Here is a 19,922-nt window from a genome sequence, read left to right on the forward strand (position 1 = left end):
TTAAGTTCAGCAAGTACTGCTTCTACTTGACTCTACTTTTGTTCACATCTAGGAAATATGGTAGAGAAGAGGATAACATCTAGAACATTCTGACCACAGTAAAGACCGCTGTGGAGTTTCTCAGCTTTCTCACTGGCTTGTCTATGTAATTGACATTGTAAATGAATTTATGTAGTGATTTTGAGAAGTTTACAGCAAAACTGTATATAAAAACGAATGCCTATTCACAGGGTAAGAAATATATTAACATGTTGAACACCACATCACTCGTTCATGGTTTGGGTAAGTTAGTCAGAGCAAGGGCATGGACTTCATGACCCAACAGAGGTAAACGTGGAGTTTGCAGTTATTGGAAGCCGTTAGTATGAATATAACACTTAAAGGGTTAGTACACCCAATTAACTAACCCTTTAACTATAATGGTGGTAGACTGTAAATTGTAAATCTAGATGTTTTTCAACCTTTTTGATGATTTTCAATAGCTGTTATTAGCTGCCATTAAAGTGCCCCTATTATGGGTAGTGAAAGGTTCATATTTTGGTTTTGGAAATCCCACCATCAACATTGACATGCATTCAAGGTAAAAAAAAAAAAAAAACACTTTCATGGTGTTATGATATGCATTTGTTTTTACCTTACTTGCTCAACGAATAATTTTTCCAAACCCCTCCTTTGCGTGATGCTATTCTGCGGCGATTGGTCTGCTTGGTATCATTTTCATTTCATCATGCCTGTAATGCCTGATAAAGCAGCGTTTGTGAGTGCAGTGCTGCTTTATGTACAGCGTTACCGGGGAAACTGCTGTTTTTGCCGCTCCTAAAGCTGCACCTAGTGGAAAAGAATGAATTAGCATTTTCAATCAGACCAACACAAAAAGACCGACAGGTGTGCAGGCAATATGCTAATGTTGATCTCAACGCGAAACGGCTTGGGATTCATTTTAAAAATGTTTCAATGGCTATGTTTCCATCCAAATATGCAAATTTAATAGGGCTGGGCAAATTAACGCGATTAACTTGATTAACGCCGACAATTATTTTATCACACGTTAGCACAGTTTTTTATTATTAGGAAAGTCTGTTGCTCACTGGCTCTGAATAGACAAACAGGCAGATCATGGGTCACAGGAGGGGATGCCCCCGATCAAATTATTTAGGCTAAACATCAACATTCACAAACCACTGTCCACTGCTATTTTTAACCAAAAAAGAATGCAACGGACTGGAAATCACCAAGTTGGAAATAGGAAGTTTCCGATAGCATGTGAAGACAGCAGAGAAGCACTACTGCTCAACACAGTGGAGTGAATCATTTTTTTTACTTTGTGGTTTATTATTTTGAGTTGTATGGGATGCGGTAACACACGTCCCTCTCACAATATATTGCTTTACAGATCATATATTTGCCACTCAGAAATATTCACACAATCATGCAGCACGTATCAGAAGATCTGCACTCCAATGCGATTAGCGCTCACACTCACTGATCTATGTATATCTGCACCGCGCTCTTGCCCACCTCTTCCAACCGAGCCAGGAGCGATCACACTAATAAAACAAACCGGGCTTTGGGGGACAAACGTGCTCTGGCACAGTTAAGATTGCCTAGTGTGAGAACACCCTAACTATTCTCCCGCACCCCTACACACAAGTTTCTACAGCACATCAAGTGTTGTCCCGCACCGCACTCTGCTGCAGGGGGGGCCCGCGATAGTGCAGGTCTCTAATAGTAAGGTGCCTGTTATAATGTTATAATCTAGGCTCTGGTATCATAACTTGTTTATCTATAATAAACTATAAACTATAAACAACCAATGAAAGCATTTGTTCTGTGCCTTAGAGAGCTACAGCGCGAAACAGAAAACATCTGGTGAGGACAGAAAAATGGAAAAAGGTACCGAAATCTTAAATAGACATTTTTATTTTAAACCTCTTCCACACGGTTGAGTTGATAGAACTAAAGTTATTTGTAACCACTGCAAAGCTGAATTATCTTATCATCGGAGTACTTCGCGTCTGAAGTATCACTTAAATGCAATGCACATGTTCTGACTGTAATGAAGACACAAGAGAGATATTTTGCTGAAACGTGCGCTGAACATTTTAGTCATGATGCACAGCAGTGGGACGTTTCAAATAAAATCAGCAAGCATACTTAGCACAGATAGTGTAAGAAATATGATCGCTGCTGCGAGACATCTGCCTTTTGAACACGTCCGCTGCGTCGCAGTCTCCAGCGCTCTGTCACACTATCACCGTCCTGGCCAAATGCAGAAAGGTTGTGGGCCATTTTAAGCACAGTCCAGCGAGAATTTCTTCTTTTTTTTTTTTTACAAACTAAACAAAACGTTAAGGTTTTATTTAATAAAACCTTAATGTTTTAATGTTTTATTTATACGTTAATGTTATATTTAATTTGATTACATTAATGTTTAAGTTAAGATTTACAAGAAATGTTAACTGCTTCTAACTTTTAACTGCTGTAAAAAAGCACTTTATTTGTTTAAAGTTTTGACAAACCAAATGTTATTGCACTTTTGATCATACAGCAGTACTTTGAAAGAATAAAATTATGCAATACACTACTTTTGATTTCATTGAATATTGCGCATGCTGCGATTAATCGCGATTAATCACAGAAAATCATGCGATTAATCGCGTTTAAAATATTTAATAGTTGCCCAGCACTAGTTACTATGTAAAAGTGTTCCTGTAGCTCAAGTGGTAGAGCATTGCGTTAACAAGTGCAAGGTTGGGGGTTCGATTTCCCGGGAGCACATGATAGGTAAAAATGTATAGCCTGAATGCACTGTAAATCGCTTTGGATAAAAGCGTCTGCTAAATGCATACTTTTTTTTTTTTTAAAGGAACACTGCTGAAAAAAAAACATCTTATTTCTTTAAAGGGTTTGCAAATGTTATTACACTGTTATAACATGGTAAATGTTATTGTTAATAGAGCAGTAATATAATACTTTTCATTTTTTTCATATTTAATAAATTGTGCTTCAGAGAGAGCAGACGTAACACAATAAATGTGGCCATTGCTTTAAGAGGTGGATGCCTTTTGTAAGACCGTAAATATACGGAAATACTTTGATAACAGACTTTCCTCCGGCATTTCAGAACGACTAAAACAACATATAGATGCTGTGAACAAAATCAGTCCGCTGGTTAGTCAAGTTATCCTATCTCATAGCGCAGTCATGTAACTTTTGCAATGCGCATGGTGAAATTAATTTGGTAAAGTGTAGCTTGGTAGCTGAGTGGTTAGTGACTGTCATCTCTTTAAAGGGAAGTCGTGGCCTAATGGTTAGAGAGTCGGACTCCCAATCGAAAGGTTGCGGCAGGAATTGTGGGTGGGGGGAGTGCATGTACAGTTCTCTCTCCACCTTCAATACCACGACTTAGGTGTCCTTGAGCAAGGCATCAAACCCCCAACTGCTCCCCGGGCGCCGCAGCATAAATGGCTGCCCACTGCTCCGGGTGTGTGTTCACAGTGTGTGTGTGTGTTCACTGCTCTGTGTGTGTACATTTCGGATGGGTTAAATGCAGAGCACAAATTCTGAGTATGGGTCACCATACTTGGCTGAATGTCACTTCACTTTTTACTTTTCACTTAAATGTGTTTCCATCGTAGTTTATGCAAATTTGTTCTTATCGGATAAAAAGTTTATTCTACTCAGTTTTCGCAATAAATTCTTTATGCACATCCATTTTTAGAATTTATGCACATCTTGACATTTGTGTCCGGCATTTTTTTTTTTTTTTTTTTTTTTTTACATATGAATATAAAATTAACAAAAATAGGTGGATGGAAACATAGCCAATGTCTCAGTCTCGACTCTTTCTTTTGAGAGACAATAACTTTATACACTGCACTTTCAGATTTAAATCTTTGCAGGAGGTTTTCATTTACTTAAAGCTGTGTTGCACACTGCATGAAAGCTAATAAAAAAATTAATAAATAAAAAATCCATTATCCTTTTAATGTTTTTTGTTATTATTATTTTGCTCTTGGGTGTTTTTCTTTTTTCCTTCTCTTAAGTTGATCCTCCACCTTACAGTACATTCTTTTATTTTGCTCTGTTAATGTTTACTTATTTCCTTTTCCCTGTCTTTCTCTTTCCTCTTGCTGAAAGTGAAATTAACCTAACCTAGATTTAGTGTCAATTAAAATATTTTTCTCAGTCCTGTGAAGAAAGGCGTTCCCAAGTTTTTTTTCCACTGGCTGCAAGACAAAGGCACTTGTATTCAAGGTGCTTTAAGCCACATTCTCCTTCAATTACAGTTTTTGAAGGCCACTTTCCTGATATGGACCATTAGCCTTGACATTTCTGTAAAAACATTTCTCTGTTTTAATGACACCCATCCCACTGAGACACACAAGGTTGACTGCATTTTATTATGAAAGAGAAAAAAAAAGATTTGGAAAGTGGAAGAGAACATAACAGCTTTCTTGTGGTGTAAGAGCTGCTTTTGTTGGAACAAAATCGAACTATCAGTCTTTCATGTAACAAGGAGGTCTGGAGAAATGGGTCAGTTCAGTTTTAGCTGTGGTCATCGGTGGATCTTTGTGTTTGTGATTTATGTTCTTTAATTACTCGATAATGAAGGCCTTCAGCTCTTTATAGTGCTCCAATTCAGACAGTGCACTGTGTCTGGGACACTCTGGGTGTTTTTTTTTTTCTTCCTAGGCTTGTATTTATGGGGTGCAGTCTAACATGTGTTAATGCTTCATTTTAAAAAAATGCATTATGCATATGAATCGCATTTCATTTATGAATCGATTTTTACGTACATGTCTAGTTTCCTCTTCTCTAATGCAGGGCAGCATGGCATCGCTCCCTTTGTTGCCTTTTCCTGAGTGCCGGGCTTATCTGGGTCTGTTATGCCACAAACCCAGGGAATAAGGGGCGTTGTAGTCCCTACTGGCTGTTTTTGTAGACATTAAACTGCCAGAATTTTAAAAGATGTCTCCGTTTGCATTGATCTTTCAGCTTCATAACTTTGCAGATATTGTTTATGCTCAAACAGCAACATTTACACACTAACGTTAAAAAAAGTGAAATCGCAAGTCAGTAATTTTAGTTTTAAATCCATATATAGTCATGTCCAGTATCGCCTGCTAATGATAAATAAACGTAAAAAAATATCTTTGATATTAGTCAGCAACTATTTGGTATTTATTATAGTATGTTGTAAAAAAAAAAAAAAAACTGAAACTATTAAAAAGTTATTAGTGAATAAAAATGACACAAGCAAATACATTTGTTACAACAAAAAATATATATATTTCAAATAAATGCAGTCCTTTAGAACTTTCTATTCATCGAAGAATTCTAAAACACTGTTTCATGGTTCCACAGAAACATTTAGAAGCACAAATGTCATCAACATTAGTGAAGAAATGTTTCTTAAGCAGTAAATCAGCATGTTAGAAAGGATCATGTGACACTGAAGACTGGAGCATTTTTTAGCATCATTTGTTTGTGTGTTTGTTTTTTTACATATTTTGCAAACCATTAACCTCAGTTGCCTCACCTCGGTTTTGAATAAGGATCAAGTGCATTTGCGTACATGCTGGTCTTTTATAAAATAACTATTGCGTCAATGTCTTATCTACAATGTCTTAAAGCATCATCAATCACAGCAACTCCGGAAACTGTTATTTCCTCTAAGTTTCCACTGTTAATGTTTTGCTGCTGCACTGCGATTTAATGCAACTAATGTCGTAACAGTTTTATATGACGCAAAAACCCCAGCAGGTTAGCAAGTGGCAGTGATGTCTTCTGTGGCATAGATTGCAGGAGGCTGAGTGTCTGTGGAGGTCTGATCCTTCAGGCTGTTCATGTAATAAAGACATTTAGTCTTTGCCTGTTTTGTGTCTGGCACTCAGTGTTCTTTTGTGGCCACTTTTATAAGAGGGCCGAATGATGTCTGTGATCTCTCCATTTTGACGTCACTGGCTCATGGCACATGCTGTCTCCATGGAAACCTGAGTGAGCGAACGAAAAAAAGGAAACGGGAAGAAGATAAGAGTGGAGTTAGCCCTTTGTGCTGAGTCACTGTATGTGAGCTTTCCTTAATGCGTGTCTATGTGCATATTTGATGATCACCAAAAACTATATTACTATATCAGTTATACTAATGGAAAACAGAAATAAATGACCTGATACCTGTTACATCTACCTTAACCGTTTTTTCCACTGAACAGAGGATGAGGAACTAATGTTTTTACCTTTATCTGAACTCGCATAAGGCAAACCATTTAAATATAATCTGTGCTCATATGTTGTATTTTTGTACAACATGGTTCTTTTGAGGTTACTGTGTTCATTATCATTGTTAGGTCATGATGGCCCTCCTCCTCACTTTTTTGTTCTGCAAGCATCAAGTTTTCTTAAGCAAAGATAATCAATTACAAAATAAGTGGGCTTTTTGTAATTATTATTTGGAATTATTATTCATGTAGCACCTGTCTTTACTATCAGAATTAAGAGCCCACATCAGTGATCATATGAGTAGTGTGTGTGGAGACATCTAGTGGTTGGAGCAGAAGTGCCTATACTTTTTAATATGAAGGGCTAAAATTAGTTGATTGAGGGGTTCAGGCCAAATCAGAATGTTGCATTTATATCCAACTGTATTACTGTATGATAAAATATATTAAATAACAGACAAATAATAGTAAACAAAAATTGCAATAATAAAATCAAAAAAATGTTAAAACAAAAATATAAATTAGAAATAAACATACTTCAATGGAATGTTTATTTATTTATTTTTATCTAATTCACTTTTGTTTTACATTTGATACAAAAATAAAACTTTTTTTTAATATATAAATGAGAAATAAACACATACTTCAAAGGGTTTATTATTTAATTATTTTCTTCCCGTCCTTTTGTAGTATCCTTTTTGTGGCATGGTGTGAAAAATCTAAGGTCAGGAATAAGGCTTAAAATTATGTGCATTTAGTAACATGCTCTTAATTAAAAAGTAATACCACATAAAAACCACATGTAAAATGGTTGGTGTTACAGTACATGTCAGTCAGGTAGTCTCTTCTTGTCAAAAAAATATTCTGAAAGTGGGAGAAAAAAAAAATTTGTATCTGATCTTACATTGTTTCATCGAATGTTTGATTACCTGAGACTAAATGGATACTAGTGTTCATGTCGGTATGATTTACAGACAAATTCAAAAACAAAAAGATTTGACATCATGTGGTTTAGAGCTCCTCTTGGTGACTATTACATGTCTATTCTCATCAGCCATGCATAAATGTTTCCAAGGAGTAGGAGTGTTGCCAGTGTTTGAGTGTTCTTGTGAATGATTGTGTTTTTGTGTGTGTTTTGCCTCCAGGCTTCCACTGTTCCAGGCTAGTGCTTTTGCTTTTCTCGCCCCTGCAAGAGCCATCCTTTCACTGGATAAGTGGAAATGTAACGCAACAGGTACATGTCGCACACACACGCTCATGTACGCTCTCAGACACACTTAAAACAGCTTACCTGATTGTCCTGTTTCTCTGCAGCTTTTCCTTTTTTAAATGCCACAGAGCTGCCACACACAGAAGACATCTGGTACCCCAGGATACGAGAGGTGAAAGAGATAAGATGTAAAATTGATAAAAGAAGTGATGTAAAATTAATTAAATAAAATGAGGTGACAAGTTAAGGCAGATTGGTTATAATAGGTTTGACGTATGAAACTGTGTGACCTTAAATGAGATCACAGAAATGGCACAGAATAGTTTTACATGTGTTTTATCATGTCTCTTTAATGTCATACAAATCACAATGTGCATAAATGTGTATTTAGTGCTCGGAAATCAATGAAAAAACATTGGGTTCAGAGTAAATATACTGTAAAGATAAGTGAAAACCAGATACAGCAGAAAGAAAGAAAGAGAAAGGTGTCATCATGAGTTATGTAACTATACAATATTTGTTTAAAAATTGAATAACTATTTTGAATAAATTGAAGCAATAATAGCTATAGATTGCAAACGCTCACTGTGTGTGACATGAAAATTTGGTTACCTGGAACTTCAGCGGAAGAAGCAAAACCGCTCAGGTTTCATTAAAAATATCTATTTGTGTTTTGAAGATTAGCCAAAGTCTAATGTGCCTAAAGTGGGTTTGGAACAACAGTAGAGTGAAGGAATAAATTATACATTTTCATTCTTGGATGAACTATCCCTTTATCTGTCTTTTAAGAGACTTTTGCCTAAACTGATTTGATGTTGATTTTGGTGTGGCAGACAAAAACAAAGCAAAGCCAAGGCCAAATTTGATGAAATGGAGCATTACACTGCCTGGAGGCCTCTGTCAATGACACTTTTAACCTTTTTTTTTTTTTTTTTTTTTTTTTCAGATCCTTTCTTATTCGTGTTATGTTTTTTTTTTTTTTGTCTATATATGTGATTGGATTTAAGCACAACTTCATTCTCCCTTTCTCTTTGTCTCTGTAGATCCAGGGAGCTATAATAGTCTCGTCTGTAATCGAGGTGATCATAGGGGCCTTGGGTTTGCCAGGTGTCCTGTTGAAATACATCGGCCCCCTCACCATTACCCCTACTGTCACTCTCATTGGGCTCTCGGGCTTCCAGGCGGCTGGAGAGCGGGCAGGCAAACACTGGGGCATCGCCATGCTGTGAGTGCAGTTCACACACACACACACACACGTTTGTGTAAATAACTGATTTGTAGCTCTGTGGAGCCAAAATGTACACCAGAGAGCTGCACGGGTCCGATTTTGTAAATCCGCACCCGCCCGTACCCACAGTGCTTAAAACCGCATCCGACCCGTTTTCCGACAGCAGCACTAATTAAAATCCGCACCCGACCCGACCCGCTTAAAATATAACCAGCACCCGAAATCAAATCAGTTAAGCCAATCACAATAGACACACTTTTTTCGAATTTTATTGCCAGGTCATACAGAAGTTATTTATGGAAAACTCTTTTTAAAAGACTTAATTTTGATCAATGTTTTATCAATCAATTGCCCGTATTTAATAAATAAGAAGCAAATATATAGCAGACAATGTAATAACCTTAGTGTAATTGACAGAATTACTAAAAAATATTTTGCTACCTAAAAGTTAAATATTTTTTGTGTCACGCATGCATGCATGTCAATTTCCCTCATATTAAATATAAAACGCATGTGGACTGATATTTTTCCAATGTCTGGACTCCTTTATTAATGAAGTACATAAACAGACGTTTCAATATATTGGTATTAAATGCATTTTCTGAGAACTTATATTTCACTTTTTTACTGCAAATGTCGAAATACGTGCTCTTTGGTCCATCAGTGCTTGAGTTACATTAAAATAAAATATCTCATAATAAAATACAAAATTGACTGATTTATGAATGTATATGCATAGTTCTCATCAGTCAAAAATACAGATAAATGCTTTCATTTGTTGTATTTTTGATCCTGAAAGAAAACAGAACAACAAAAGAGCGAATCATACCACCATCTGAGGTTGTGCTTCAAGTCGAACGGTTCACAGCTCAGCATCGCGAGAGGCGGATCTGCGCCAGAGCGCACATGTGAATGAGCTGCACAAAGTCATTTTCAGATGCAATTAAAAAAAACAACAACAACCCAGGATAGCCTAGATTAGGCCCATATTCACAAATGTGTTAGCGGTGGAATGAAATATCTGATATTCCGATTGTCAAATATACATGCAAGTGGAAGTGTAGCCTATTGTTGTTTAAACACCTTTACAAACGATCGCGTTAGTTAAGCTGTATGCGCGATATAATTTTATGACACAAATTTTGAAATAGGCTTAAATCAAACACATTTTAATTCAGATTATATATATATATATATATATATATATATATATATATATATATATATATATATATATATATATAAACAAAAACAAAGAAAAAAAACAGCTGGCTGATATTTTACATCTGTTAATGACTCATGCAGTCGTTCGCGCGGTTGTGATTTTTTTTTTACAGTGGAACGTAGGCCTATTTTTACGTTTGCAGGTGACTGTTTTGAACCCATGTTTAGACCCGTGTTTCCCTTGTGTCCGACCCGACCCACACCCGTATCCGACACAGTTGGATATTTTTCACCCGTATCAGCCAAATTTGCGGGTCACCCGTCGGGTACCCGAACCCGTGCAGGACTCTAATGTACACTCTCTCCCCTCTTTTAAACAGAACCATATTCCTGGTGCTGCTGTTCTCTCAGTATGCACGTAACATCCAGTTGCCGCTCCCCATCTACAAATCCAAAAAAGGTTGGACGTCTTACCGCCTGCAGCTGTTCAAGATGTTCCCAGTGAGTTTCCAGATTAATTCAAGAGAAACATGTCTGTTCATTTCATTCAGGAATTGAGAGAAAATACATAAAATGTATATTATAAGTGAGTACATCATGAATCCATTTTCCAAATCGTGTTTTTGGCTTATCATGAATCAGTACGGTACACATATAATAAGAATTTATACTCTGACTATTTTAGACTGGTTCTGGTTGGAACCGCTGCGGAGAAGCCCAGTTACTGCATTCCAATACTAATGTTCTTCTTCAAGATGCAAGTAGTTCTGTTTATTAACCTCTAAAGTGGTCAAAAGTTACGGACTGCATCTTTAAATATAGTAAATTTAGCATAAATATACACTGAACAAAATTATAAACACAGCACTTCTGTTTTTCCCCCAATTTTTCATGAGCTGAACTCAAAGTTCTAAGACTTTATGTACACTATGTACACAAATACCTGTTTCTCTCAAACATTGTTCACAAATCTGTCTAAATCTGTGTAAGTCAGCACTTCTCCTTTGCCGAGATAATCCATCCACCTCACAGGTGTGGCATATCAAGATACTGATTAGACATCATTATTATTGCACAGTTGTGTCTTAGGCTGGCCACAATAAAAGGCCACTCTAAAATGTGCAGTATTATCACACAGCACAATGCCACAGATGTTGCAAGTTTTGAGGGAATTTCTCTACCATAAGCCATCTAACCGGCCTCACAACCACAGACCACATGTAACCACACCAGCCCAGGACCCTCCACATCCAGCATCTTCACCTCCAAGTTCGTCTGAGACCAGCCACCTGGAAAGCTGCTGCAACAATCGGTTTGCATAACCAAAGAATTTCTTTACAAACTGTCAGAAACTGTCTCAGGGAAGCTTATCTGCATGCTCGTTGTCTTCATCTGGGTCTCGACCTGACTGTAGTTCGTCATCGTAACCGACTTGAGTGGGCAAATGCTCACATTCGATGGCGTCTGGCACTTTGGAGAGGTGTTCTCTTCACGGATGAATCCCAGGTTTCACTGTACAGGGCAGAAGGCAGACATTGTGTAGGTGTCATGTAGGTGAGCGGTTTGCTGATGTCGTTGGGGATCAAGTGGCCCATGGTGGCGGTGGGGTTATGGTATGAGCATGCGTATGTTATGGACATCAAACACAGGTGCATTTTATTGATGGCATTTTGAATGCACAGAGATACCGTGACAAGATCCTGAGGCCCATTGTTGTGCCATTCATCCACAACCATCACCTCATGTTGCAGCATGATAATGCACGGCCCCATGTTGCAAGAATCTGTACACAATTCCTGGAAGCTGAAAACTTTTTTTTATTATTATTATTATTCCCAGTGCCATTCCATAAAAAAATAGTTATTTACTTTTTTGCTTAATTGCTTATTTTGTTGCCATTGTTGATTAAAAAAAAAACATGAATAAAAAACAGAACCTCATTAAAGCTAAATCAAAATATTATCTTTTCTGTATTTTTTTTTTTTTTTTTTTTTTTTTTTTAACGTTCAAGTGATAATCTGTGATTTAATTTCAAATTGCAAAAGTTGCTTTTTAAGTCTATCTGCAGGTAAAGTTGTTGGACATGTGTTGTGCCATTTCTTAATAATCAGTGTGTTACGTTTTTCATTATCGTTTTTCAAAATGATCCACATTCTCATAAAGGAATTATCATGATCATTAGCAGTCTGGTGTCTCTCGCTCCCAGCAGCGTGAGCTTGGCACAGCTCGTAATCTGCCGTTAGTCGTAATTACCATGCTGTTTCAGAGATGAGATCTTTTTGGCCTGTGTTTTTAAATAGAAACACAGCAGACAATGACATGGCAATGAAAGTGAGTGTGGGAGGCAGATAGAGCCAAGCCAAAATACACAGATTGATCCTTGATGATGAATCGTGAGGGAGTTACAGCTTGCAGTGTTGTCTGCCTGGTTGAAGGCTAGTGAGGGAGGTTGGATAACATGTCTGGGTTACTCATCAGAATTTAGCATGAGAAGAGTTTCTTTTAAGTAACTGGGTTTATCTCTCTTTCTGTCTCTGTAGATCATCATGGCGATCCTTGTTTCATGGTTTCTGTGTTTCATCTTCACGGTGACTGACGTGTTTCCTCCTGAGAAGGACAAATATGGATTCTACGCCCGAACAGACGCCCGACAGGGCATCCTGGCAGTTGCTCCCTGGTTTAAGATACCCTACCCCTGTGAGTGTTGCTTTTGAGTGTTACATGTGTTATGCTTTTTTCCAAAACTTAGTGAACCGCACATGTTTCTGTACCTCTTTAGACCAGCCTTTGTGAAAAACAAGTACACTTAAGCATACTTTTAAAAAAAGAGTACTAATTATGAATATAATATACCTTTAAGTGTGAACTGAATGTAATGTTTAATGAGACTTATTTGTTAATGGCTATTTAATGAAAGTAAGTATTCAATTAACCTTTATTGGGTAGGAATTTCTGTATGCTTAACCTGATAAGATTCCCCATAATGCTTTGTGTGAATGGTTATGTGTTTTAGTCCAGTGGGGGTTGCCCACAGTGACCGCAGCAGGGGTGATTGGAATGATGAGTGCTGTAGTGGCCAGTATTATAGAGTCCATAGGAGACTATTACGCCTGTGCCCGTCTCTCCTGTGCCCCGCCTCCACCTGTACATGCTATTAACAGGTACAATACAAGGACACAATTGCACATATCAAAACTGATAAGTTTGGTATCCTAAGGCGCTAACTGGAATCTCTTTTTTTTCAGAGGGATCTTCATGGAGGGTCTTTCCTGTGTTCTCGATGGAGTCTTTGGGACAGGAAATGGCTCCACATCTTCTAGCCCAAATATTGGAGTGCTGGGCATCACCAAAGTAGGATCTTTTCCTATTCGGCCTCTCTGGTGTTTCTTTTGTGTAGTCGCTTGCAGTGAAGAAACGCCATATTGACTCATAAACTGGTTGAACCGTGCTTGGCTTCAAAGAGCTGGCTGTTAAAAGCACATACAGAGAGCAGTCCATGTGACACATACAGAGAGCAGCATGTGTTAGACTGGCCTTCAGTGACTGCAGTGGATCATTAGCACCCTAAAGATCTTCAATACTGAAGAGAGCAGTTCTTGAGTTTCCTGTGAGCCTCATTAAAATAAGCTCTGGCTGGCCATGTACTCCCACAGGAACTATTTATTTATTACACGTGCAACTGCTACTCATGAGGCTGCTACTTTGATTTGAATGGTTCTATAGTTAAAATTTATCCTGATACATTTAATACAGCAGTTTTGAGGAAAATACAACATTTGCATTAAAGGTTTGGGATCAGTAAGATTTTTGCTGCTCTGTAATAAATTGATGCTTTTATTCTGCAAGGATGCATTAAATTAAATCAAAAGTGACAGACTATTATAATGTTAGAAAGTTCAAGAGAACACCATTTACTTGAAATATTTTCTATTTATCAAAGAATCCTGAAAAGAAAATATCCTTTTCCCCAAATATTGTAGGCAGCACAACTGTTGATACTAATAAGAAAGGTTTCTTGAGCCCCATATTAGACTGATTTCTGAAGGATCATGTGACACTGAAGTCTGGGGTAATGATGCTGAAAATTCTGCTTTACCATCACAGGAATACATTACATTTTAAAATATATTACAATAAAAAAAGAGATGTTTTAAATGATGATAATGTCACAATATTATTATCTTTACTGTATTTTTGATCAAATAAATGTAGACTTCAAAAACTGACCAAACTATTTCAAATCAGTGTATATTTCAGTTCATCTCAGTTGTTACTGTATATAATTTAGTAGATCAGTCACAGAAAATCTTTGAGACCTGATTTTATTGAGAATCTTTAACCATGGCATAATCCATTGACATTCACCGCTTTCGATTCCTAATTATAATGCATACAAAAGTACACGTAGAGAATCCCAGGATTTAATAAACAGCACTGATGCAGTCGTGTTCTCTGATTGGTCGGTTTCTTCTCTCTGTGTAGGTGGGCAGCAGGCGGGTAATTCAGTATGGGGCAGCACTGATGCTACTACTAGGAATGGTGGGTAAATTCAGCGCTCTCTTCGCATCATTGCCGGACCCAGTTCTGGGGGCGCTGTTCTGCACTCTCTTCGGCATGATCACTGCTGTTGGCCTTTCCAACCTGCAATTTGTGGATCTCAATTCGTCCCGCAATCTGTTTGTCCTTGGCTTCTCCATCTTCTTTGGCCTGGTCCTACCCAGCTACCTCAAAGGAAACCCTCTAGTCACTGGTAGATACACTAACACGTGTTTAGAAATCAGCACATGGGGAATGATGATTGCTTCTTGAGGGGGACCAGTGTGGAACCATAATCTTTTCTTCTTTTGTAGGTATAGTGCAGATAGATCAGGTGCTGAACGTTCTGCTCACGACTGCCATGTTTGTAGGAGGTTCAGTGGCGTTTGTGCTGGATAATACTATTCCTGGTAGGTTCAAATCTCATAATAAACTCATAAAACTCTGATCGATCAGGAGAAAACCGCTATTTCTTTTCAATCCAATTAAACCTTTGGTGAAGATTCATCTTTTCACTTGGTAGCTCTCTTCCTTCAAAATAAACAAACCAGTTCATCTGTAAATAAATACAGTGCTGTGCTATACTGCACATAATTGAATGAAATCAAAGCCTTTGCGATTTTGCGACAATCACACCAACCATACCGTAATTTCAGTTTTATTCTCAATTAATTGTGCAATTCTAATTTCCAATGTTTATAAATCATTATAAACATTCCTTGATCATGTTGTTCCTCTCATTAACTCTTTCTATTCTATTCCAGGCACCCCGGAGGAAAGGGGCATCCGTAAGATGAATCGTGGAAACAGTGTATCTAAACAGGACAGAATGGAGTCTTACGACCTTCCATTTGGTATGGACTTCCTGCGGCGCCATCGCATTTTCCAGTACCTCCCAATCAGCCCCACTTTTGCTGGCTACCAATGGAGCGTCCTCACCCATGGCTGCCATAACAGAAGAGAGGACGACATGCCTACAAAGCCAGAAGTGGGAGAAAGTGGGGTATAGTGTTTAGCAGCAGTATGCTTTCAGATGGTAGTTGCAACGCTCCATTCCACCCAGACAGTGAAATCCACAGTCCGGTCCCTTAACAAAAAGCTAGCTATAAACTCTTTTCATCCTACAATCCTTTACAAACTCTGTATCCTTTTTGATTGAGTTTGTCATCAACACTAAAGTTGGTTCCTAGCTGCTAATACAGCTGATCCGAAGGCATCTCCATGACAACAGCGTGTGGATGCAATGCAGGTTGTACTCGTTCATCTCTCTCAGTGCGGGAGAACGTAAAAACAGAGACTGATAGATGGAAAAATCCCTTTCCGAATTTCCAACATCAGTGTTCCTTTTTTTTTGGCCTGCACTGCTCCGTCTGCATCTGTGTGTAGATAACTGGATGTGTTAGAATTGAAAAGACGTACTAATAATGTGTGTCACTATCACACACCTTCACATTCACAATAAACACAAACATGCTCAATCTCGCTTTATGCATGGCGCAGTTCCGGATCCCGTCAAAGCGAGAGGATCGTTAAAAGTGATGCAAGGTTAATGTGCTTTATGCCTGAATTGCACTGCTTGAATTAACGCACAAAATGTAGTTTGCTTGTTCCTAATTTATCTTCCAATGTCCTGGTCTAGCTTCCAAATTTGTATGTACTTCAATTAAAATTAAAAATGTAAATCCCAATGCCTTAAATGTAAGGAAAATGATTCAGTCATACAAATTCATGTTTTAGTCATCTCGATTACGGTATGTCGTTAGTTAGCTGCTATTCTGCTGTAAGAAGCGTTTATTAAATGACACCTTGAAATTGTAGCGTGTTTTGGAGGCGGATAGCTATGCAGTAGGTTAAAATTACACGAAAAACGAATGTATAGCAGTGCATGGTTTGCAAAAGAAGGAAGACTGGAAGGGAAAAACTTAATAATGGTTGCACTCAGGCCGTCCCATCGAAAGACGTAGGGAAATGGTTTTCTTTTGGTCAGAATCTGTTGAGCCCTCCTTTGGGGGCCACATTCTTGGTGGCACTTCCTCACTGCTGTTCAAGTGAAGTGGTTAATAAAGTAGATTCCCACAAGCACTGCAGATTTGTTTTTGGACACAGAGAGGTTGGGTGGCATTTAGTGGGCATTTATTGACCGGCTCTCCAACTGTACAAATCCTATTATACTGCATTATCACAATCAATTACTAATCATTAGTATTTGCTTGGAACTATTAGTTCACATTTCTCATTTTTGGTTTACAGACATTCTATAATCTGTACAGTAACAGCATGTTCAACACAAAAGTATTTTTAAATGTACACTATCAGTTTGTGTTGCAGCATTGAAACCAATTTCTGACCATGTCATGGAATGGAGACTTCATTGGCCTTCCTGATTTAAAAATGTGTGGTTATGCTTTCACTTCTTTGATTATCTCACTTAGAGCTCTATCTGATGGTTGTATCTTTGAAGCTTGTACTGTATCCACTTCAGATTCAGTTTCTTTTGTTGACTTGTATTTTATTTATTTATATGTACTACGTCTACTATCTTTGTGCAAATCCTTTGCTGCCTGTGAGCAGGAGATGGGAGATGCAGCTCTGCACTCTAAGGTTTGATTTGATATGATGTCAGCATGGTGCAAAGAGAAATTTCAGTTTTATATTACCACAGTCTCGATATTTACAACGTAACTGGTGCTTCCTCTGCGAGTCATTCCAACTAACATGTTTGAGAGGTTTCTCTCTCTTTCTAGTTGACCTGTAATAGAGCCTGATGTTGGTTTCTTTGAGAGAAAACCCTAATTATGCAAGGACCATTTCACTAGGTAACAAAATGTTACAACTGTTACTTTTGTTTTCACCCTTATTTACACATTTTCAAAACATTCTGTGCATTATAGCAGGAAAGAACACATCGCTTATGTGTTTGAGAATGTTGAGGTGACCGTATTTGGGACATAAAAGCCAGATCTGAGTGCTGTATGCTGTCATTTATTTAATGTTTGGTGAACACTTGGAACAGAGTGCTGCAGTAATTGAGTAGAATAAGATCTACAGTTCAAAACTTATGTTGTAAAGAATCCATTACTTTAGCACTTTTTTTTCCTAAAATAATCGTATTATAAAACATTGAGCACTCTGAAGTGTGGTATAATAATTGTCTGTGAACCTAAAGTAAATGCATTTGAGAAAGTGGGTGAAGTTTGCCTCTAAATCCCAGCCCTGGTGTCAGTCCTCATCTCCTAAACTTTTATCCTTAAATAGTTTGTTGAAATGTTATTCGATTCAGAATGACATTTTATGAAGACCTTTCGCATCCTGTGGTGTTTATTTGTCTTGTCAATCATATCAGTCGTTTATATGGCAGTGACATGAATAAATATTCGTCAAAATATATAGCAAATGCTGATTTCAAAAGGATTTTTAACCCGTGTCTTTGGTAATTAATACTTCAACATTTATTGATGCTAAATATGGTTCTTAATATAAGAACGTTTTAGAAACACACACTGTTGTGCTAAATCTCAGTATCCGCTGAGATTTAAATGTTGTGATGGGTCTTAATAACATGGTGGCATGTGATTCAAAGAAAAACAACCCTTCAGTTATTTTGAAGGGGGTATATCTGATGAATATACTTAGTTTCTCTGAATTGTAATATGTTTTTATTGGTTTTTTTTGTACATCATTTTGTGTTTTTACAGACAAAAAAAATGCTTATCTTAAATCATGCTGCAAAGCGCACCAATTTGATACATTTTTATTTAAGAGTGAAACAAATTCTCTCTAACTTGGATGTTTTCATATTGTATTTTTCTAACATTACTTCCTGTTCATGTTAAAAGTAGTACAGATTTAGAAAGTGCAATGCATTGAGACTATTATAAATATATGAACATCTAAATATATATATTGAGTGCAGAATGTGCTATATTCTTGGACCAGCCATTTCAGCTCCTGTTAGTAGAAACAGCAGAAATTGTTTTATTCCATGTTCCTAAAGACATTTAATAAGATGTTTCTGAGCAAATCATAATGTCTCTTGTCTCTTTGTTTGTGTGTGCATCAAGGTTCCCTGCAACAAAACAGTCTTATTACTTTTTATTAAGTATTAATATTGTTTTTTAACATTTTATAAATGATTATTATAATGATGATCATTCATCAGTTTACGTTAAGTTGTCTATTCCTGTATCCTTGACTGTTATCAGGATCAGACAGTTACAAAAAAAAAATCTTTCACATTTCAAATGAATTGTCGGCATGAAAGGCTCTTTTTTTTTATTTTTTTTTTTATTTTATTTTTTTTTATTTTTTTATAGTCTACTTGTTGCGTTAAGTGACATTTAAAATGTTGGACTCTTTTCTGTCTGCTCTGGTAAACTCATTGGATATATCAGGTTACACATGCCAGTTCTTCACCTCTGATTTCCCCATCAACTGTGTGTGTGTGTGTGTGTGTGTGTTGACCGTAACCGTCGGAGTTAACGTGATTAAGCACACACATCTCAACCAGACTCAATTAATAAATGCAGTCATACGGGGCTCAGAGAGAAGAAAGTGAAGAGATGCTGTCAACAACAGCAGGTCTCTTCTTTGTGGTCCTATATTCTGAATGGTGCCCTACATTATTAATAGAGGATGCACTGTTTATATAGCAAATAATGATATGATGGACCTACAAGCAGTGTCTCATGATAAAGCTGTCTACAGGACACATCTTTAATCTCTAAAAATGTTTTTAAAAATCTGTTTAGAAATGAACAAAGTGTATGGTACTTTTTACGTTGTACCTAAGCTCTTTCTGCTTCTACTGTATGAACCCTTTAACTACAATCCCAACAGATGGGTAGATCATAGCTGGTACCAGATTACAAGAGATTAAAACAATATCAATCGTTCCCAGATCGGAATTGCTCATTTTCTGACCCGTGATGACCCATGGTGATCTAATCCTCACCCTCAGTGTCACCCAAATTTTCCACAGAGAGAGCAAATGTGTTCTTACTCATTGAACTGCCTATGATCTGATTTAATGTAACCACACTTGGTTTATGTTGTTTTATCACAATTTTGTAACGTGAATCAGTCTTATTCAAAATGTGTTTGTACCACTATACGGTTAGAATAAGGTTTCATTTGTTAAATACTTAATTGTTAGTTCATGTAACTAATTAACACCTTTTACAGCATCTGTATTAGGTAATCTTGACGTTTAATACATTTGAAGATCATGTTGTCATTATGCCATGTGAACATAATCATTATCATTTTTAGTAGGTTTTAAGAAAGGTTATAAATGCTATGCGAATGTATACTGCTCATACTGCTCATGCTCATGCATTAATGTTAATATTAATATGTTACATATTAATGTTAATGTTATGCACTGCAAGTCGCTTTGGATAAAAGAGTGCTAAATGCATAAATTTATTTATTTTAAGAAATGATTCGTCGAGACAGAACAATTATAATAATAGGCCTACATTAATATAAATTTAATAGTTTTTAAAGTAAGAAACCTTAACCATATAATAATATTATTATGACTATTATATGTAGCATACAGCCT

The 19,922-nt window shown here is 37.0% G+C and overlaps 1 protein-coding gene across 5 annotated transcripts in view; it reads left to right on the plus strand.

Moving 5' to 3' along the window:
- LOC132097573 (solute carrier family 23 member 2-like) overlaps window positions 1-17,542 on the plus strand; it is a 48,475-nt gene extending 30,933 nt beyond the window's left edge. For all 5 annotated transcript variants that reach the window (XM_059503374.1, XM_059503375.1, XM_059503377.1 and 2 more), the window contains 10 exons: window positions 7,367-7,455; window positions 7,536-7,603; window positions 8,475-8,656; window positions 10,204-10,324; window positions 12,364-12,520; window positions 12,837-12,984; window positions 13,069-13,174; window positions 14,306-14,573; window positions 14,674-14,769; window positions 15,124-17,542. In XM_059503374.1, coding sequence (XP_059359357.1) covers window positions 7,367-7,455; window positions 7,536-7,603; window positions 8,475-8,656; window positions 10,204-10,324; window positions 12,364-12,520; window positions 12,837-12,984; window positions 13,069-13,174; window positions 14,306-14,573; window positions 14,674-14,769; window positions 15,124-15,368 — 1,480 coding nt within the window. In that variant the 3' untranslated portion in view covers window positions 15,369-17,542. The remainder of the gene's footprint in view (window positions 1-7,366; window positions 7,456-7,535; window positions 7,604-8,474; window positions 8,657-10,203; window positions 10,325-12,363; window positions 12,521-12,836; window positions 12,985-13,068; window positions 13,175-14,305; window positions 14,574-14,673; window positions 14,770-15,123) is intronic.
- The last annotated feature ends 2,380 nt before the right edge of the window (window positions 17,543-19,922 follow it).

The sequence above is a fragment of the Carassius carassius genome, chromosome 21 (assembly GCF_963082965.1).
Source record: "Carassius carassius chromosome 21, fCarCar2.1, whole genome shotgun sequence".
In the NCBI taxonomy this organism is placed as follows: Eukaryota; Metazoa; Chordata; class Actinopteri; order Cypriniformes; family Cyprinidae; genus Carassius; species Carassius carassius.